General features: G+C 34.3%; 1 protein-coding gene across 4 annotated transcripts; it reads left to right on the forward strand.

Annotated features, from left to right (window-relative positions):
* The first annotated feature begins 10,237 nt into the window (after positions 1-10,237).
* LOC115986300 (pleiotropic drug resistance protein 2-like) lies at positions 10,238-22,489 on the forward strand. 4 transcript variants are annotated; one of them, XM_031109155.1, is made up of 20 exons: positions 10,238-10,948; positions 11,099-11,219; positions 14,203-14,291; positions 14,505-14,589; positions 14,954-15,244; positions 15,315-15,405; positions 15,537-16,437; positions 16,583-16,743; positions 16,902-17,005; positions 17,094-17,259; positions 17,346-17,477; positions 17,585-17,730; positions 18,275-18,607; positions 19,165-19,455; positions 19,560-19,643; positions 19,759-19,892; positions 20,003-20,230; positions 20,685-20,856; positions 21,088-21,342; positions 22,118-22,489. In XM_031109155.1, the coding sequence occupies exons 1-20, from the start codon at positions 10,563-10,565 to the stop codon at positions 22,385-22,387; spliced, it is 4,440 nt and encodes a 1,479-aa protein (XP_030965015.1). In that variant the 5' UTR covers positions 10,238-10,562; the 3' UTR covers positions 22,388-22,489. The 4 variants fall into 4 exon arrangements, with proteins under 4 accessions (XP_030965015.1, XP_030965018.1, XP_030965017.1 ...); XM_031109157.1 differs by lacking the exons at positions 10,238-10,948; positions 11,099-11,219 and adding an exon at positions 11,417-11,677; XM_031109156.1 differs by lacking the exons at positions 10,238-10,948; positions 11,099-11,219 and adding an exon at positions 12,892-14,066.
* Positions 22,490-22,869: the final 380 nt, after the last annotated feature.

Genomic DNA, 22,869 nt, shown 5'->3' on the forward strand with positions numbered 1-22,869 from the left:
TATATTGTGAGGAGAGAAAGAGACAAAGGAGGGAAGATAGAGAGACTGCTGTTATAGGCTGGTGTTAGCAAAAGCTAAAGGGTTGCCGTTGAGGAATTGAAACCACTGAAAAATTAACACTGATGAAGGGTTGCCGTTTAAAAGGTGGGGAGACAGAATCGTGAAACACAGTAAACCAAAAGGTGAGGAGACAGAAGGGCATTTGAAACCGTGACACAAGCTGGGGCTTGGGCTTGGGCTTGAGCTTTACTGTGGAATTAAGAGATAAAACAGAATTATTTTAATTTTTTTAGTATTTTAAAATTTAGGAAAATTATTTTTAAATTATAGGAGAAATTCAAGAAAAAAGATGGTAATGACATGGCTGCTAAAATGGCTCAACGTGAGTATAGTAACATTAATTGCTACGCTTCAGCTTTTAGTATTATATAGAATATAGATAGGAGAAATTCAAGAAAAAAGATGGTAACGACATGGCTGCTGAAATGGCTCAACGTGAGCGTAGCAACATTAATTGTTACGCTTCAGCTTTTAGTATTATATAGATTGGACAAAAGAGCTATTAGTATAGCTTTAAATTTTCACTCTGGTGAACTACAACAGAGCTGTCAAGACATAATAACCTTAAATTAATTAACTTAATTTCATTGTTAGTGATGTAAGATTCCAGAAGTTCAATGTCAAAAGATCACAACAACATAATTTAGACTTCACAGAATAGGAAACTGCGCTATCAAACCAAGACAAGTGCAAATAGAAAGAAGAAAATACAGAAACTCAATTTTTGGGATATGACCTAGACTATTTGCACTCAGAGGCAGAATATTAACAAATTAGCAAAGCTCCTAACAACCATTTGGCCATTGGAAAAATTATAGTTGCATATTTTTATAAATGAATGACATATACTTGAAAGAAAATTTAGAGAGAGAGAGAGAGAGGAGACATTATAAGTCACATTTTTTTTGATAGATAAGTGCCATTAGAGGTGTGCAAGTAAAACAACAGAAATAATTTAAACTGTCAGGGCAGCAACAAACCTTCCATTTTGCCTAGAACCCTTTTCATAGCCCCAACACAGCCTTCACAGGACATACCAACCTTGAGGACAACAATCTGCACCAAGACCAGATAGAGTTTCAGGTTAAAAACAATGAAAGAAGAGGTCAAGGAAAACATTCACAAAGAACAGCATTAAACTTTACTCCACCATAGGAAGATTAGTATGATGCCAAAATGACATTAATCACATAAATATTTGAGAGAGATAGATGCAACAGCATTAAGTGTAAAGCTGAATATTAAGATAGAAGAAAATGCATCAAGCTCTGAGGTGTAAACCTCAAAATTTGAGCACATTTGAGGTCTCAAGCCTTAAGACCCTGAAGTGTCAGTCCACTATGATATTTTTTTTTCTCTCTCTCTCTCTAGAAACTTAGTGAAAATTACAGACTACAAATCTATATCTATATTTATATATTACTAAAAACTGAAGTGTAGTGTTTAATATTGCTGCTCTCACATTGTGCCATATCAGCTGTCACGTCATTTTAAAAGAAAATATAATTTTTCCTTCAATTTTAAAATAGTTTTTATAATTTTCAGCCCTATAAATCCCAGCTCTATAAATGCAGCACACTATTTATTTATTTACTCCCACTATCACCCTATAATAAATTTGTATAATTAATTCAGCCCACCTCTTATTTATTTAATCCCACTATCAAGCCCAACTCAAAGCCTTTTCAGTTCAACTTAAAAGGAAAAAAAAAAAAAAAAAAAAAAACGTTGCAGCGTCTGAGCCTTTTAAGCTTAAAGGGAAAAAAAAAAAAAAAAAACCGTGAGAGCCTTTAAGGTTTTGCGTGACCAAATAGTAACGTGAGGAGATAGAGAGTTTGAAGATTCTAACATGAAGGGAAGCTTAAAGGAAAAAAGGAAAAAAAGAAAAAAAAGTTGAAGCCTTTAGGTATTGCGCGAGAAAACAGAGAGTTTGAAAGCTACCCACCTTCCTGCTCTACCGTTTTGTAGTAACGATTGCCTATCTGATTTCCTTCTTCCTGTCTTCCTTTCCACATGGTGTATGAATACTAACAAACCTTGTTTGCTTTGGTTGAGGTATCTCTACATCTCAATTCTTTTTTTTGGGTGCAGAACTTTTATGCTTTGTTTATATTAATATGAGACCCTTTTTTTTTTTTTTTTTTTCGTTTGTTTGTGTTTGTGTTTATATTAGACGAGCATCCTTGGCATGCCATTGATGTCTTTGTGAGATTGCCTAAATGTCGTTTCAAAAATAAAAGGAGCTGTTTATGTTGCTGAATAGTGCTATAACTTAACAGTCAAAAACACTATTTTATTTTACCTTGGTTTATTTGGAAATATCTCAGGTCTCATTTTTTTTAATGTGTTGTGGCTTATTGGAAGAATGTAAGACTCTGAAGTAGTGAAGTATAAAGTGTTGGTGGAACGTCTCAAATCACCTTCCAACGTATTTCAACATGTAAGACTTCATTTCTTGAATTGATCAGATTGTACTTCTCATTGATGCGTCCATTGTATACTACATCATTTAGATTGATATCCACTTCCAACAAATGATATTAGATCGTATTTCAATATCATGATTGTATAAAATGGATTGGGTTTTAGAATCAAAGCAAATTGTTTTCCTAGTGTTTCAATTTTTGTGGTAATTTTTTTGCATAATTCTGCATAATTTTTCTGCATAATCCTTGGCATGCCATTGATGTGTTTGTGAGATTGGCTGAATGTCATTTCAAAAATAAAAGGAGCTCTTTATGTTGCTCAATAATGCTATAACTTAACAGCCAAAAACTCTATTTTATTTTAACTTGGTTTATTTGGAAATATCTCAGGTCTTGAGGCTTATTGGAAGAATGTAAGACTCTGAAGTAGTGAAGTATAAAGTGTTGGTGGCACGTCTCAAATCACCTTCCAACGTATTTCAACATGTAAGACTCCATTTCTTGAATTGATCAGATTGTACTTCTCATTGATGCGCCCATTGTATACTACATCATTTAGATTGATCTCCACTTCCAACAATTGATATTAGGTTGTACTTCAATATCATGATTGTATAACATGGATTGGGTTTTAGAATCAAAGCAAATTGTTTTCCTGGTGTTTCAATTTTTGCAGTAATTTTTTTGCATGTCTCCACCAACGTCCCTCGAATAGTGCCTTGAGCAATAAACTGTGTGTCTTAGTCATTTTAAGCCTTGAGATGTATCCTAAATTATTTATTGAGTTGTTTGGAAAATTCTTTGGATATATTGTGATATTTTTTTTCTAATGGGCATGTCCTAAACTATTGTAGGTGCGATATTTTTGTCAAATTGAGAAGTTTAAATTAATTGCAAACTTTTTAAAAATCTATGCCTCTTATGTCATGTCACTACTATTTAAGCACGATGAGATAAGGAAAAAGAAATCAACATTGAGATTAGTGTCTAGGACATTTTTCAACAACCATGCTGATGCCTTAAAACATGGTTAATTAATTATTTCCTGAATGTAGCCTTATATACCTAAGTTCAATAATTTAGTTGATTCTCAAAAAAGTTTAGTAATTTAGTCTTCTTGTGAGGTCCATTCTATGAAATAATTGCTACCAAAGGCCAAGCTTCAAAACATGGTTATATACATAATACATTTCGAAGTACAAAAAAAAAAAAAAAAAACTGGTATTGCTTTGGGTTTTTTGTCAATTGATCTCATTCAAAAGGAAGGTGCAGTTGGAAAATCAATTGTGGAGCAATATGTTATTTAATAAATTTTTGACCCAAATTCACATGCTTGATTAAAATTTTAGACTATTTAATTGTACCATATACAAACGTAGATCAAAATAGGTAGTGGAAGGTTTTAAAACAAAGTGATATTAAAACCACGCAAAGAGATTATTTTTAAAAGTCCAAGTTCATTCATTATTTATGATGTTTGTAGGTATTAGGGGAAGCATATCTAGTTTTAAGTGATCCACTGCATCTTTTCAAAAAAAAAAAAAAAAAACTTCTTTACATCATCAAGTGCTCATATTTTGAAGTTCTTTTGGAATTTCACAATTCAATGCAACATTAGGCTTGGAGATAAGAAAACAATAAGCAATAAGTGCTTCAAAAGCAATAACTAGGCTTATTACCATCCAGTCGTAAACTTTTTGGAAACTCAACTCTGAAGGACAGAACAACATGCCTAAAAAGTGATTGGAGGGAGAGGAAGCTCAGTTAAAAATAATTCAAATTATTTTAGAAATTGCAAGGAAAACAATTAGGCTACTCAACATTGGTTTGTAAGTTTTGAATTACCCTTAGAATCAACGCAAATTGTTTTCTTGGTGTTTCAATTTTTGTGGTAATTTTTTTGCATGTGTCCACCAACGTCCCTTGAACGGTGCCTTGAGCAGTAAATTGTGTCTTAGTCATTTTAAGCCTTGAGATGTATCCTAAATTATTTATTGAGTTGTTTGGAAAATTCTTTGGATCTTTTGTGATTTTTTTTTTTTCTAATGGGCATGTCCTATAAACTATTGTAGGTGCAATATTTTCGTCAAATTGAGAAGTTTAAATTAATTGCAAACTTTTTAAAAATCTATGCCTCTTATGTCATGTCACTACTGTTTAAGCATGATGAGATAAGGAAAAAGAAATCAACATTAAAATTAGTGTCTAGGACATTTATCAGCAACCATGCTGATGCCTTAGAACATGTTTAATTAATTATTTCCTGAATGTAGCCTTATATACCTAAGTTCAATAATTTAGTTGATTCTCAAAAAAGTTTAGTAATTTAGTCTTCTTGTGAGGTCCATTCTATGAAATAATTGCTACCAAAGGCCAAGCTTCAAAACATGGTTATATACATAATACATTTCGAAGTACAAAAAAACAAAACTGGTATTGCTTTGGGTTTTTTGTCAATCGATCTCATTCAAAAGGAAGGTGCAGTTGGAAAATCAATTGTGGAGTAATATGTCATTTAATGAATTTTTTACCCAAATTCACATGCTTGATTAAAATTTCTGACTATTTAATTGCCCCATATACAAAGGAAGATCAAAATAAGTAGTGGAAGGTTTTAAAACAAAGTGATATTAAAACCATGCAAAGAGATTATTTTTAAAAGTCCAAGTTCATTCATTATTTATGATGTTTGTAGGTATTAGGGGAAGCATATCAAGTTTTAAGTGATCAACTGCATCTTTTCAAAAAAAAAAAACTTCTTTACATCATCAGGTGCTCATATTTTGAAGTTCTTTTGGAATTTCACAATTCAATGCAACATTAGGCTTGGAGATAAGAAAACAATAAGCAATAAGTGCTTCAAAAGCAATTACTAGGCTTATTACCATCCAGTCATAAAATTTTTGGAAACCTAACTTTGAAGGACAGAATAGCATGCCTGAAAAGTGATTGGAGGGAGAGGAAGCTCAATTACAAATAATTCAAATTATTTTAGAAATTGCAAGGAAACAACTAGGCTACTCAACATTGGTTTGTAAGTTTTGAATTACCCTTACCCTCATAGTTTCAATCTCATTTAATGAGCAACTTCATTGATTATGAAAACTAAGTTTTCAGTGTGGTGGTACTAATTGAAGTTTTCCAGAAGGTGGCAAGGTTGGTTGGATATCCAAGTTGTTTAGAGAGCTTGGTGGTTGCAGGCATTAGAAAATTAATTGATGTGGATTCCATCGATTCCCATATTTGCTAGGTGCTTAGCATGTTTGACTAGATTGTAATGCCTGGACCATGTCTCAAAAAATGGTTACTTTTATGATAATGTATTTACAAAGACATTAAAGTAATTTTGTACATGTAAAAATCTGTTGCACACCATTTTCCTGCTTTGGTAGGTAGCTTTTTTGGAACTAATTACGGCTTATTGTTAAGAGTTAATTGTATAGCCGCTTGAAGTAACTTGATGTTGGTTTTATTAACTTGAGTTGGGTTGTAGCTCAATTTGTTGATTTGGTTCAATTTGATTTGGTTAACGTGTAGGGAAGTTCTAGGTAGGGATAAGCCAAAAATTGTGTGACAATCATATAGTGCAAAATCAGGCAATATTGTAGTAGCTGAAGAAAATTTCCCAATACAGCATTTATACCTGTAAACTTTCATCTGAAGCATTGTCTCTTGCCACAAGCTGTGATGCAAAGGCCACATCATTACCTTCCATAGTATCCCATATGCCTTTTGGGATATGATTTTGCAAATTCTCTTTTGTAACACACAATAAATAACTAAAGTACATCAACCATGTGCCTCCTTGGTCCACAAGTGTCATAGATAGATTCAGAACTATTACCACTATGGAGGCAGAGGTAGCAGTGTATCTAGATAAAAAAAAAATATGCATGTGGTTAGAGCTTGATACAGTTACACATAGTTAGAACATATTACTTCTACTTTTTTGCAGTGTATTGTTTAATGAGTTGCTTTGCTGGGAAATTTCACTGTTGCCTGAACAGTTTGTGTAACCAAAGAAAATAACCAAAAAAAAAAGGACATTGTTGAATGAGTTGCTTTGCTGGGAAATTCAATTGTAAATAAAGTTGGAATGTTTCTTCAAGTATGTCCAACACTCAATTATAAATAAAATGAAAAGGCTATGCTAAAATATTTTTATATTATCTTTTGGTATGCTTGAATAATTTTATATTATCTTTTGGTTGTGTAAGCTGTTCAGTTCAAAAGCTGGATTGTTTCTTCAAGTATTTGTAACTTTTAATTATAAATAAGATGAAAAGGCTACGCTAAAATATGTTTTATATTTTCTTTTGGTTGTGTAGGTTGTTCATATATTCTACCAGTTGATTACGAATTATCTATTAAATTGCAAGTTCAACAGCTAGATTGTTTCATTAAGTATGTCCAACTCTCAATTAATGAAAAGGCTATTATAGAATTAAGATTATATTATCTTTTGGTGTGCTAAACTAATTTTTATATTATCTTTTGGTTTCTACCAAATTATAATGGATTATCTTGGGGGAATTTTATAAATAAAAAAAATTTCCAAATACTTTAGAACCACATGATATTCAAATTTTGAGATAACCGTCAGATGAGATTGTAAAATAATTCAGTAAAAATTCCAAATTCTTTAGAACCACATGGTGTTCATATTTTGAGATAATCCTCAGATTTGATTGTAATATGTTTAGAGATTAGATATTTTCTATTGAAAAACATGACTGGTGCAAAAATATCACATAAAAGGTCTTGGTGTTGAATGATGTGGACACCTGTCATCGTTTTGATTACTATTTTAACCACCAGTTGCTCACAAGTTACCTGTTAATTTACACGTTTTTAAGCTGGATTGTTTCTTCAAGTATTTGTAACTTTTAATTATAAATAAAATGAAAAGGCTATGCTAAAATATTTTTAAAATTTTTATTTGGTTGTGTAGGTTGTTCATATTTTCTACCAGTTGATTACAAAATATCTATGAAATTGCAAATTGAACAGCTATAAAATGAAAAGGCTATGCTAAGATATTTTTTATATTTTCTTTTGGTTGTGTAGGTTGTTCATATGGAAATGAAGAATAAAATGTAACATGCAAAATGTGCTCATTTGACATGCAAAATGTCCATTATTCAAGTTTTGTCTACCTCACCAACCACAATAATGTTTTAACATAGGCCTAAGCTTCTGATTATAGGAAGCACCAAATTTCAAAAAGTTCTTATGTGTGTGGTAGCATAAGTATTGCTCTCTCTCTCTCTCATTTTGTATTATAATCCTAGTTTATCATCATTATCTGATCATTATCTTGCTTTTTTCTGTGAGTGAGAACCTTTTTAACTGTGCACCCTAACCTCCATTGTTCAAAACATTAGAATGAGTAGTGGGCTTAACTCCCCTTTAATTCCTTTGAACCCCGGTAGTAGGTACAAAAGCACATTTCTTCGTTATCTCAAATTGACCCCAACACAACTAAAAAGGAAAAACTACATATATATATATATATATATATATATTTATAAAGAGAGAGATGATGTACCAATTTTAAGGGAACTCAAAGTGTGCATACTTCGGTTGGTATGATCACATGCCTTCTTTATGGATCTAAATAGTATTCCCCTTGTGCTATTAATTTTAGACTAAAGATTGTTTCATTTTGATCCTACACATTTAAAAATTTATATTTTGACCTTTCATGTTTGATTTTGTATCATATTGGCCTTGTGTTCTATTTCTGTTAGTAATTTGACCATCCGTATATGTATTTCTGCCTATAATAATAATAATAAAAAAAACTTGCACTCTACTACACTTTAGAGTTAGTATTTCATGAAATTGTTAAATATCAAGGGCCTTTAATGGTTTGATCATTAACAGAAATGGATGACAAACCTAATACGAAAACAAAATCAAACAAGAAAGATCTAAATTTTGAGGGCCAAAAGTGAACTTTAGTTTTAGTTTTGTTAATATTAGGTTAAATGTATACTAGGAAGAAAGAAATTAAAAACTATTGCTACAAAAGTCTCTAAGTAAAAGAGAGTGATTTGCAAAATTTTAAACTTTTAATAAAGAATTAAATTTTGTTTTCTTAAAAATTTCACAGAGAACACTAATAAAATAGGGAAGGGTGAGGAACATTAAATTTTTTTTTTTTTTTTGACTTGTATTTGTTTGTAAAATTGTTGTTACTTTTGGACGAACACTGTATATACTATACACCCAGAAGATCAAAATGTAGTCTCAATATTTACAATAATAAAATAGTTCATGGAACATAATTTGGGGGTTTTATCGATTTAATTGAAGTGAAATATATCCATTAGATTTTGTAAGTGTCTGGTCGTAGTTTTGACTCGAGTCAAGACAATCAGCTACTTTGGTAGCTAGCTTCTAACGTTTCGCAGTATAGCCTCTTTCGTTTGTATGTAACTATGTATATGCCTTTGTTTATTTTTTGGTTTTTATTTATTTTTTAGAAGGATAATCAAATAAATTTTCTATGTTTCTAGTTGATCAGCATGTCACATTTTCTAATGATTTGTAAAAAGTATTGGAAAATTCCGACCCAATGTAATTGATTTTATTTATAAAAAGAAACAATTACCACCAAAGCACAAACTAGTAAACATGTATGGTTAAGTTTATTTTCTAGATCCTATAAAAAAAGGGTTTATTTTCTAGTTTATAATAGTATTTTTCAAGCTAAATAAACCGCGAAATAAACTAAACACACATGTTATACATGTTAACGGTAGGAACACATGAATTAGAGTATGAGGTTTGTCATATTATACCTTCTCTGAAAATTCTTTCATTTAATCTTTTAATTAGTGTCATGTGTCACTTTAAAAAAAAAAAAGAGATATATATATATATATATATATACTAATATTCATTTAACTTTTCATTTAAGCAAATGTTTGAATGAATTGATTTATTTAACCTAGTAGATGTCCTGTGAGATCAATGTGTAGGACATCTTAAAGGTACAACTAGAAGTTTCACTATTCACATACATAAAGTCCGTTTGTGAATAGCTTATTTAGCTGAAATTGAAATTTTTTTACTGAGAGTACTGTAAATAAAGTTAAAAAGTAGCTAAAATAATACAGTGAGGCCTATGAATAGTATTAAAAAGTGCAATAAGCTCTATGAATAGCACCAAAAATAAGCTGAATAGTAGCAAAAATAAACTAAATAGTAAAAAAAGTTGACTTTTTAAGCTAATGGCAAACACAACCATAAACTCAACAATTTAGGCTCATAGTGCATTTATATTTGTTTATGCACAACAGTTTAAAGTCTCAATTTTTGTTTATGCACAATTAAATTTTTTTTGTCAATTTTAAACAAATAAATAAATATAGCCAATATAATCAGTTTTCAAAACAAAAAAGGCTAATCCAAAAATACGCATTAAAAAAAGTATATAAATGCCTGAATAGTAAATATATATACCATAGTCAAATAGTAACTTGAAAAATGCCTCTTCTTAGTTTTCTAGAACAACACCAGTGGCCACCACTAAATTAGGATTCACGTGTGTCTCTATATGCATGTACTATTTAAGCCGGCTGGCTGTCAGTCCTAATGGTAGAGAGGGTGGCTGGTTGTCAGTCCTGATGGTAGAGGGGTGTTGTTTGGCTGGCCTAAGGATAGAGGGTGGCTGCATCACTTTGGATAATTAATTCCATGCATACTCTTTCAACTTTGTCCAAACTCTTTAATACCCATTTCAGTCAGTGACATGCTCTTACTCCTCACCATCTTCTCCTACATATACCATGTCCAAACTACCACCAAGCCACACATTCTTTCACACCCATCATCTCCAAATTTAGCTCAAAACTATCTGAGTTGTTATTCAAGATTCACATGTTCATGAGCTCATACAGACTTTTTTGAACTTCTTCACACACTATTTTTAAGTACTCTTTTGAATTTCTATGGCAACATAAGTTTTGTAGTGCATTAAAGTAAGAAAGTGCTAAGTATAATATTACACATACACTAGGGAATAGTCAGGTGCTCGAAAAGTTAAAAAAGAGAGTATTGTATTACATTATGGCAGCTGCTTTGGCTGGAGATGAACTTGTGAGGTCCATGAGCAGCAAGAGGATGAGTTTCCGGTCATCCAGCAGCAAGAGAAGCTGGGCTTCATCAAGCTTGCGTGAGGCTTGGACAGGACAAACTGATGTGTTTCAGAAGAGTGGGAGGGAAGATGATGAAGAGGAGCTGATGTGGGCGGCATTAGAGCGGCTTCCAACGTATGATAGGTTGAGGAAAGGAATGTTGAAGCAGGTTTTGGATAATGGGAGAGTTGGTTATCAAGAGGTTGATGTTACCAATCTTGGAGTGCAGGACAAGAAGCATCTCATCGAGAGTATACTCAAGGTTGTTGAAGAAGATAATGAGAAGCTGCTTCGTAGACTAAGGGCCAGGATTGATAGGTAGACCCTTTTCTAAGAGTAGGGTATAGTTTTGGTTACACAATGTTTTATTATGTGCCTTTTCTTCTTCTTCTTTTAATTGGTTGAATCGAAGTTCTATTATTAATTTTGATTTTAAGCTTCTAATGATCTTTAATCATTTGCTTTTAGGGTGGGAATTGACATTCCAAAGATTGAAGTCAGGTTTGAGCATTTATCAATCGAAGGAGATGCATATGTTGGAACCAGGGCACTCCCAACTCTGCTGAACTCATACTTGAATTCAATTGAGGTGTTTTTGTCTCCTATAGTTTGGTATTTTTTTAGTCAAACGGGGATTACACAACAAAGTTTTATATTTTCCATGATACAATTTTGCTTCTTCTCCCGTCTCTATATAATTTTTATCTTGGAAGATTATGGAATGTTGTAGGGTAATCAAAGTTTTAAAGGCTCTAGTATATATTTCTTGAAATTTGAGAAGAAATACTACTTCTTTCTCTCTCTCTCTCTCTCTACCTTACTTTTACATGGGAATTAATTTCTAAGACTGATTTCATATCCAAAATGACAAAACATATATCTGTTTTTTCTTTTTCAAATTTTGAGTATGTCCGAATGAAAATTCAAGTTGATTTTCTTTTTGAAATTTTCATGTAGAAATTGACGGTGAGAGTTTGAGATTGTGACATATGAATCAAACAATATCTGTAATAAATTCAGTTCAGTTGTCAATGCATCAAAGAGAAGGTATTTTTTTTTTTTTTTTTTTTTATCAGAAACTTGGATAACTTTCATTAGACCGAAACTTGATACAAATTTGATACATCTTTGAGCACTTGGTCAACTAAAATGGGCGGAGTATCTTCCACCCATATTTTATAATCCTCTACTGATTTGGCCATTCTAGCCATCATGTGAGCTGCAACATTTCCTTTCCTGTTCACGTGTGCTGCAGACCAGACCTTAAAACAGCTAAGGTTTAGTAAGGACCCTTCAATCACTTTCTGGATGGACCACGGACAAGTCACAGGATTTTGCAAGGCCTTCCTGCACCGCCAAGGCCTCTGTTTCCAATGCCTTCAACGGCAGCCCAACCCGTTTGCTCATAGCTCCTATCATTCCTTATAACCACCCCCACCCCGCAACATTCAGCCTCCTTAAAAACTGCCCCATCCACATTTATTTTATACCAACCACATCTGGGAGGAGACCATTGTCCCAATCAGTGTCAGGTTTCCTCTCCCTCACTTCCCATATTATTTCAAGGAACTCCTGTGGCTGGTTGAGCACTGCTGGTAGATTTAGTCTTGAATCACCCCAAACCTCAGCAGCAAGTTTGCACCCCCACAAAGTATGCCCTGAAGATTCACTCATCCCACATAGGTCACAGTGATCCTCAATATTAATTCCCCTGGCTCTCAGTCGTTGCTTTGTCGGGAGGATGTTCTTGCAAGCTCTCCACATGAATTGTTTAATTTTGTTGGGGCACTTTAGGTTCCAAATTAGCTTCCAAAGGGTTCTCATCCTTGAGTTATCCGAGGCACCACCTGCATCCACCTTATGACTCTGTTCCTTCAAGCATTTTTGGGCAATCTTGTATGCACTCTTCACTGAAAATCTCCCATTGGTACTCCATGCCCATATTAATGAGTTGTTTAGGAACCGTGGGCTGATGGATATCCCAAGTATTGTCTCTGCTTCATGTGGGAGGAAAGAGCTTCTTACTTTGTCAACATCCCATGACCTTGACTCTCGATCCAGCAGCCAAGAGACTTTGTTTGATTCTACTGGGATACACGGGCTGACCACCTTAAAGGAATCCGGAGTAGGCAACCGCCTATCCTTCCAAATATCCTACCTAACATAGCCTCTTTAAAAGGCCTATCCGTAAAGTACCTTGCCTTGAATACCCTGCGCACAAGGGAAGTAGGATTTCGCTGAATTCTCCAACCCTGTTTTGCAAGGAGAGCGAGATTGAATGCTCTTAAGTCTTTGAAGCCAATGCCCTTCTCTTCTTTCGGTTTGCAAAGCTTTTCCCATGTAATCCATGCCATTTTTCTCTCCTTGTCTTTCTGCCCCCACCAAAAGTTGCTCATCATGGCATTTAACTCTTTACAAAGCGAGTCCAGCAATTTGAAGTAGCTCATCGTGTACGTGGGAGTGGCTTGGGCTACGACTTTGATTAAAATCTCTCTTCCGGCATTTGAGAGCAATTTCCTTTTCCAACCCGCTATTTTCTTGCCTACTTGGTCCTTAATGCGATTAAAGGCCTTTCTTTTCCCCTTCCCTACTAGCAGAGGTAACCCAAATTATCTTTCATGGTGTTGGATGATTTGAGCCCCAAAATCTGCTTTACTTGTTCTTGGACCTCTCTCTTAGTGTTCTTGCTAAAAAATAAGGATGTTTTATCCTTGTTTAGTTTCTATCCAGACTTGGCTTCATAGTCCTCTAGTACTTGAAGGATTCTTCTACCCTCTTCCACCGATGCTCTACAGAAAACAATACTGTCATCCGCGAAGAAAAGGTGGGAGATCCGAGGCACCCCCCTACTAATTGAAATACCCCGTATCTTTCCTTGTTCTTCCTCCTTTCTCAACATGGCAGAAAGTCCCTCAGCACACAACAAGAACAAATAAGGAGATATTGGGTCTCCTTGTCTAAGCCCTAGTGTTGGAATGATGTTGCCTTTCGCCTCCCCATTAATTAACACGGAATAGGAGACTGTACTAATACACATCATCACCAGTGAAATCCATCTCTTGTTAAACCCCAATCTTCGCTTAATCACTTCCAAGTACCGTGATTCCACCCTATTGTATGCTTTGCTCATATAAAGCTTTAGAGCCATCAAAGCCTCCTTGCCTTTTCTTCTCCCATTAATACAGTGTATTGTTTCAAAAGCCACAAGCACATTGTTAGTTATTTGCCTCTCTGGAACAAAAACACTTTGAGATTCATTAAACACTTATGCAAGAATTCTCTTCAATCAGTTAGCGAGCACTTCGGACATAATCTTGTAGCTCACATTGCACAAACTAATAGGATGGAATTCGGTAATTTTTTGGGGGGACTTGACTTTTGGAATGAGACAAATAAAGGTTTCATTAAGTCCAATTGGCATCACACCAGAATTAAGGTATTTAATTGTTGTTGTCAATACGTGTTCAATTGTTGCCGTCAATGCATCATAGCAGAAATGTTGCTTCAATTTATTTTACAGCTTGGTATATGTACTGCCAATGGTTTGGTTTTTAATTTGTTGTGATAAATAGGCGGTTCTTGGGTTAATCAAGCTTTTGCCATCGAAGAAAAGGGTTGTCAAGATTCTACGTGACGTGAGTGGAATAGTGAAGCCATCAAGGTATTGAATTATTGCAAAACTTACTATGTAGTTTGTGTCCCCTGACTTATTGTTGAAACTTGAAACTTGAAACAATATGTTGTAGAAAAACCTTTTAATGAATTAGAATTAACCATATAGTTTTTCTTCTCATGTGCAGTGTCAAGGCTATTTTATTGAGCTTTTGAATTTCTTGTATGTACTTTGTTGATTAATTTGGTGGTTTTTCTCCAGAATGACACTGCTTCTGGGACCTCCAGGATCAGGGAAAACAACATTGCTGCAGGCACTTGCTGGGAAGAGGGACAAGGATCTCAGGGTGTGTCATTTTCTCCTCCCTATAACTAGGACAATGTCTGCTAAACATTTTAAGATCTTGCATTATTCAAACTATAATATAATCTTTTTAATTTTTTTTGTTTCCTATTTGGATAGAGCAATGAGCAGGTAATGCTGGAAATTTTAGTATATAAAAAGTTCATGAAGTCTGGTTTGCTAATTCGTTTCATCAGTTTTCCTAGACACATTCCTCAAATTGTTTCTTAATTTATGAAAAAAATTTAGTTTTTCAAGCTATTTCACAATAAATTCCAAAAGTAATTGTTGAATTCTGAGTACTTCTAGTAATGATTACTCTTATATTATGAAGTCCTAACTTCGTCATTTACAACTTACACGAACAGATATCAGGGAGAGTCAGTTACTGTGGTCATGAGTTATCAGAATTTGTTCCTCGGAGAACATGCGCATACATTAGCCAACATGATCTTCATCAAGGGGAAATGACAGTCAGAGAGACATTGGACTTTTCAGGACGTTGTTTGGGAGTTGGAACAAGGTATGACCTGCTGACAGAATTGTCAAGACGAGAAAAAGAAGTTGGAATAAAACCAGATCCTGAGATAGATGCATTCATGAAAGCCACAGCAATGGCAGGCCAAGAAACAAGTCTTGTTACAGATTATGTTCTCAAGGTATGTTGGTAACCACCCTTTTAATTCTCAGACAATTTTCTTTTCTAACTTTTCAAAGTATGTACAACAGATTCTTGAATTGGACATCTGTGCTGACATTATTGTGGGTAATGAGATGAGAAGAGGCATATCTGGTGGACAAAAGAAGCGTGTTACTATAGGTATGTATGTAAAACATAGAAAAAAAAGAGGACAACATATAAAATTTAAGTGTCAGTGTATTTTTTTTATATTTTTTTCCAGTTTTTGGATTTAACAAAATGTCGAATTGGAATGATTATACCGAGTGCAGGAGAAATGTTGGTTGGACCAGCAAAGGCTCTTTTTATGGATGAAATATCAAATGGTCTAGACAGTTCAACCACTTTCCAGATAGTCAAGTTCATGAGGCAGATGGTTCATATAATGGATGTGACAATGATAATTTCTCTTCTGCAACCTGCGCCTGAAACCTTTGATCTTTTTGATGACATTATTTTACTTTCAGAAGGCCAGATTGTCTATCAAGGTCCGTGTGAGAACGTACTTGAATTTTTTGAAGATATTGGCTTTAAGTGCCCAGAGAGGAAAGGAGTTGCAGACTTTTTGCAAGAGGTTACTTCCAAAAAGGATCAGGAGCAGTACTGGTGCAAAAAGAATGAACCTTACCGATATACTAGTGTTCCTGAGTTTGTAGATCACTTTCATAATTTTCACATTGGCCAGCAACTTTATGATGAGCTTGGAATTCCATATGATAGGTCTAAAGCTCATCGTGCTGCATTAGTAAAAGAGAAGTATGGAATTTCTAATCGGGAACTCTTGAAGGCATGCTTTGCAAGAGAGTGGCTATTGATGAAGCGCAACTCTTTTATATATATATTCAAGACAACCCAGATTACCATAATGTCAATTATTGCCATGACAGTGTTCTTTAGAACTGAAATGAAGCACGGTCAATTAGAAGATGGAGGGAAATATTATGGTGCAATGTTCTTCAGTCTCACTAATGTCATGTTCAATGGAGTGTCAGAACTTGGATTGACTGTTGTTAGGCTTCCTGTATTTTTTAAGCAGCGGGATTTCTTGTTCCATCCAGCATGGGCTTTCGGCTTACCAATTTGGCTCCTCAGGATTCCTCTCTCATTGATGGAGTCAGGAGTATGGATCTGCCTAACATATTACACTATTGGGTTTGCTCCTTCTGCTAGTAGGTATGTGCTTGCACATATATTCTTCCAGATAAATGAAAAAACTTCACGCGTATATAATTTCTTGTTATGTACAATTATTTTCCATCCATGAGCTATGTGAATATATAATTTATGTTTTATTAACATATCTTGAAAATTCTATTAGGTTTTTCCGCCAATTATTGGCATTCTTCAGCATCCATCAGATGGGCCTATCTCTGTTCCGGTTTATTGCAGTACTGGGAAGAGTTCAAGTTGTGGCAAATACGCTTGGTACCTTTACATTGTTATTGGTTTTTGTCCTTGGTGGGTTCATTGTTGCCAAAGGTTAGCAGTTTATGTTTATGTTGATGAGTTTTCAATAAATCTTTAGTGTTCAAGTCTCAACTAAAATGATTCTGTACAAATATATGTTGAGAGATGCTCATCTCTTCATGCAATGCTATAATAATTGAAATAGTGAAAACCTCCTTCTCCTTGTCTAGATGACATTGCACCATGGATGATATGGGGCTACTACATTTCTCCCATGATGTATGGACAGAATGCCATAGCCATCAATGAATTTCTTGACAAAAGATGGAGTGCAGTAAGATCTCCAAGAAAACTTGTAAACAATCATTCTGTTCCTTTATAATTATCTTCAATTAATTATCTTCACTTTTTCTTTGTTACAGCCCAATCCGTACCCACTTATTCCTGAACCCACCGTCGGAAAGGTTCTTCTCAAGGCCAGGGGCATGTTTGTGGAAGACTATTGGTATTGGATTTGTGTTGGGGCACTCCTTGGGTTTTCTGTTCTTTTTAACATCTGTTTTATCATAGCACTCACATTTCTAAATCGTAAGCAATCATTTACCACACTAATCTCCAGTTCAGTTACTGCAATAAGATTTTAGAGCTGACATTACTTTGAAAATCAAACGCAGCTTTAGGTGATTCTAAATCCGTTATTGTTGAGGAGGATGACAATAAAAAAAGTGGAAAGCAGTCCTCTAATGGACAGCTTCAGATGAGAGGCATAGAAATGAGTACATCTTCAACCGCTCCGTTGTTTCAAGGTTCCATAACTTGCAGTTCTATTTCTTTTAGAGATCATCTACATAGTTGCTTTAAGGAAAATAAATGGTTCCTGCTGTTAATGATTGTAACATGTGAATGAGTACAGGTACTGATATGGCAATGAAGAACACTCCAGACAACTCAATTGGTAGTGGTGCAGAGAATGCACCTACTAGAAGAGGAATGGTTCTGCCATTCCAGCCCTTGTCACTTGCATTTAATCATGTAAATTACCACGTCGATATGCCAGCTGTAAGTATCTTTTCCCATTTCTCTCTTCCCCTCTTGGAGAATTGCCTTATGGTAGGGCAAGAAAAAGTGAAAAAATAAAAGCTGATTCAATAAAATAGTTGAATAAAAGGTTTATTTACCCAATAGACTGATCATTTAGAGCCTTTTTTTTTTGTTGTTGATAATATGATAGTTACAATAGGGGTGGGGGATTTGAATTTCCAGCTGAGTTACAAAACTCTTGACAATCATTTACAACTTTTAATAATTTTTCCTGGAGTGCATCATAAGTGGACGCTAGATTTCCAACATTCTATTTGTCATGACTGAGGGACCATTAATTTTATGATAATGATATCCTGAATGTCTAGAAGATGCTCGTTAAAATAAGATGTCAAGATATTTTGAATACTGCATAGGATTGAACAACTCTGTATTGGGTGTTTTCCTAATTAGGCTCATAATAATATGTGTCACATCAAGCTAACATCTTAATATTTGGAAAAATTCAAAAGTTTAAACCTTTTAGTTTTTGAAATCTAGATTCTGAACATTGTTTCATCAGGAAATGAAGGGCCAAGGGATCGAAGAAAGTCGTCTCCAACTTTTACGAGATGTTAGTGGTGCTTTCAGGCCTGGTATTCTAACAGCATTGGTTGGCGTAAGTGGTGCTGGAAAAACCACATTGATGGATGTGCTAGCAGGAAGAAAAACTAATGGGTACATTGAAGGAAGTATCAGCATATCTGGTTACCCAAAGAACCAAGCAACTTTTGCTCGGGTTAACGGTTATTGTGAACAGAATGATATCCATTCACCCAATGTTACCGTCTATGAATCTCTTGTGTACTCTGCCTGGCTGCGTCTTGCCAAGGAAGTTAAGCAGGAAACTCGAAAGGCATATTTCTTTATCCAAAATCTAATCGTTTTATCTCCAAACATGTCATTTCCGTGACTGTATGAGATTATTCTATTTTATCTCTCAATTCACTAGGTGGTTTTTACTTGCTAAGGAAAAAAAAAAAAAAACTAACTTGTGCCTCAGTCCACAATATTCTAGTTTCATAAGTTAATTAGCCCAAATAGTTAGATAACATCATATTTTGGGCTGTGCCCACATATCTACAGGTCATGTGGGTAGAAAACTACTTCACAAAATCTTTTTTATTCATACAACTTGGAGCCATTTACATGATTCATTTTCTTCCATTTAGGTATAGTTCAATTTATTTATTCTAATTTCAGCTTTCAATATTTTGGTGTCTTAAGACAAGGAAAAAAGTTAGTTTCTTAACCTTTCCAAACTTTGTTTCTTGACATGAATGATTTTCTATTAATAGTAAATATGTAACTCATAATATGTAACTTCCAATTGTCCAATTACCATGCATGTCTAGCAACTAAAAGTTTTACAAATGGTGTTACTTACCACAGCTTTCATTTTTTGTCCAATAGATGTTTGTTGAGGAAATCATGGACTTGGTTGAGCTAAATTCATTGAGGAATTCCTTAGTTGGTGTTCCAGGAGTTGATGGTCTGTCAACTGAACAGAGAAAGAGACTCACAATAGCTGTAGAATTGGTTGCTAATCCCTCCATCATCTTCATGGATGAGCCAACATCAGGCCTTGACGCTAGAGCTGCAGCAATTGTAATGCGTACAGTGAGAAACACAGTGGATACAGGGAGAACTGTCGTTTGCACAATTCACCAGCCAAGCATAGACATTTTTGAAGCTTTCGATGAGGTATATAGGGTATATCAATATAAACATTTTGTGTTTGAGATCTGTGTGCCTAACTGTCTTATAATCACATAACACTTCTAAATTAAATATCAAATTGCCCACAGCTACTGTTGATGAAGAGGGGTGGACAAGTCATTTATGCTGGACCCCTCGGTCACCATTCTCAAAAGCTTGTAGATTACTTTGAGGTGAATAGCACTATTCTCAATGCTTAGAGAACCAAAATTTCATAGCCACTGCAGGGGCTATCAATGCAGCAAATCTTAGGAACTTTACTCACAAACTAATATATGACGATTTCAGGCTATCCCATATGTTCCTAAGATCAAAGATGGATATAATCCTGCGACATGGATGCTAGAAATCAGTTCTCCTGCGGTTGAGGCTGAACTTGATGTGGATTTTGCAGAAATTTATGCCAATTCTGAACTGTACAAGTAAGAAGAACATTAGACATTCTTGAAAATTCCTGCTTCTTTTTTCCTCTTACAATTTTCAATTTTATTTTCAGATATACTAAGTTTTTCTATATTGATTTCTTGTACAGGAGGAATCAAGAACTCATCAAAGAGCTAAGCACGCCATCACCAGGATCGAAGGACCTTTACTTCCCCACCAAATATTCCCAATCCTTTGTAACTCAATGTAAAGCTTGCTTTTGGAAGCAATATTGGTCTTATTGGAGGAACCCACAATACAATGCCATCCGGTTATTCATAACGATAGTCATCGGTGTTCTATTTGGGCTAATTTTCTGGAACAAAGGAGATAAGACGTAAGTCTTAAAATTCTTATTTTCATATCTTAAATTGGACTAATATCAAAGAACTACCAGGGTATGGTAATTAACCCATAGGGTATGATTGATTTTAAACAAGAATTACTTATATTACCTGATTTTAAGCATGCACTGAAAAAGATTATGATCCAAGGAAGTTATTAACTTGATCTTCACTCGTCATTTTGTAGAATTCTGCATAGTTACAGAAGCATAAAAAAGGGACAATTAACCTCTTAATCATACAATGGATGGACTCTACAATTAAGTGCACCATTTCTGAGCTACTTCATCGATAAATATATCTGAAGCTAATTGCAAAGTATCATGTTAACAGACATAAAAATCGTACCGTTGACCTTTTAGAGTCTTAAAATAAATGGTCCAACAATTAAGTATACTATTTCTGTCATTCTGTGCTTGTTTAATGATGAAACTATCATGTTAACAGGCGCAAGGAACAAGACCTGCTGAATCTACTGGGGGCTATGTTTGCTGCTGCTCTTTTTCTTGGAAGCACCAACACAGCTGCAGTGCAGCCTGTTGTGGCAATTGAAAGAACAGTCTTCTACCGTGAAAGAGCAGCAGGAATGTATTCAGCTTTGCCTTATGCTTTTGCTCAGGTAAAGGAAGATTAAAACCACTTTATCACCTCAGAGGAATTATTTTTAATTTTATACTCCAACTAATTAATGAAAGAACAACAACAAGAACAACAACAACAAACAAAGTTTTAGTCCCAAAATTTTGGGGTCAGCTTTGGATCCTAAACATATTAATTAATGAAAGAAAAATGAATTTAATACTCTGATTTGCAGCAGAAATAATTGGCATTTTTATTTGATGCCCTGCAGGTGGCAGTGGAGATAATTTATGTAGCTATCCAAACTTTTGTCTACACTCTTATCCTTTACTCAATGATTGGATTCCATTGGCGACTTGAAAAGTTCTTGTGGTTTTACTTCTTTATCTTGATGTGCTTTATATACTACACATTGTATGGGATGATGGTAGTAACTCTGACTCCTAGCTACCAAATTGCCGCCATTTTTATGTCCTTCTTCCTAAACATCTGGAACCTGTTCTCTGGTTTTCTCATCACGAGGCCGGTAAGTAATACCTAAACAATTACACAAAATATAGTATGATATATCCACGTAATGAGTATAGTACACAGAAGCTTTATTTGAAGCGATTTTACTTATATCAAATGTGCATTGGCATGTCTGTTATAAAAATTTTGCCTCCTTTGAGATAAAATCCTAGCTTCAACATTGTCACAATCAATAGTGTAGAAGACCTCCTCAATGAACTGTTATTATTAAGGGCCAAGTCATAATTTGAACATCTAGATTGGGAGTTGGGAAACCTTGTGGGAGTCAAATTAACACATATTTCTTCTATTCCAATAGCTTTAACTATACATTCTTGAGTAAGATAAAGTATACATTGAAGTATTTTTAAATGGAGAGGACTTAATGAGTCATTTTTAGCATTGAGCATATATACAAATAAAAGCAGCTTATTAAAAAAACAATGGGAAACCATATCATATGCATAAATTCCACATGGTAGGAAAAACTATGGTTTAACGATATTTGTGTGATTGTTATACTGATACAGGAAAGGATCCACTCCCATTTTAAATCCTCTACTTTCCTCTAGTTTTTAGTTAGATGAAAGACATGTCGCATTTAAAAAATCCAGTCTTGAATCCCCATATAAATCATTCAAAATCAAATAAGAAACATATGTCACAAATCTAACTACAAATTAGAGGGAATCTTGATATGGAATGCACCATTCAAGATTATGATACAATTTTCAAGTCTATTACATTAAAAGAAAATTGAATTTCAAAATTCTAATGGTTGACATGTGCAGCAAATTCCAATATGGTGGAGGTGGTATTACTGGGGCTCTCCTGTGTCTTGGACAATCTATGGCCTTGTGACCTCTCAAGTGGGTGACAAGACCACTCCAATTGAGGTACCTGGACAAGGCTATATGCTTGTGAAATATTACCTGAAGTCTCACTTGGGCTTTGAATATAACTTCCTTGGAGCTGTTGTTGCAGCCCATATTGGCTTTGTCCTCGTTTTCTTATTTGTCTTTGCCTATGGTATCAAGTTCCTCAACTTCCAAAGGAGATAAAAAGAAAACAAGGATTCAAGCTTCAACAATGATAATAAGATTTTGTCTGAGCAATTGATCTAGCAGAAAGATATGGTTGGCTTAGTATTTTTTTCACCAACTTTGTAAATTAATGACTTTTTATCATTAAAATATTCACAAATTCAGGTCCTTGTAAAAAAAAAAAAAAAGGTTATGCTAAGAGTTTGAATTGGCTTTTTAAATTTTTTATTTTTTGGGTAAAAGAGTTGTGCTCATAAGAAGTATGAGCTCTCAGTGGTTATTGTACATAGCAAAAAATGCAATTTACTCCCTATACTCTTCTTTTTTTCTTTTTTTGTGAATTATCATTTTAATCTATTAAGTTTAAATTTTATTTTTTTAGTCCATTAACTTTGACAACATTGTCATTTTAGTTCTTTCATCCATTGCCATTAGAAAAACTCTATTAACATTGTTTCTCACTATTTTTTTTTTAAAGGAAGAGTTAACGTGCAATTTTT

Source organism: Quercus lobata, chromosome 4 (genome assembly GCF_001633185.2).
Source record: "Quercus lobata isolate SW786 chromosome 4, ValleyOak3.0 Primary Assembly, whole genome shotgun sequence".
NCBI classification, from domain to species: domain Eukaryota; kingdom Viridiplantae; phylum Streptophyta; class Magnoliopsida; order Fagales; family Fagaceae; genus Quercus; species Quercus lobata.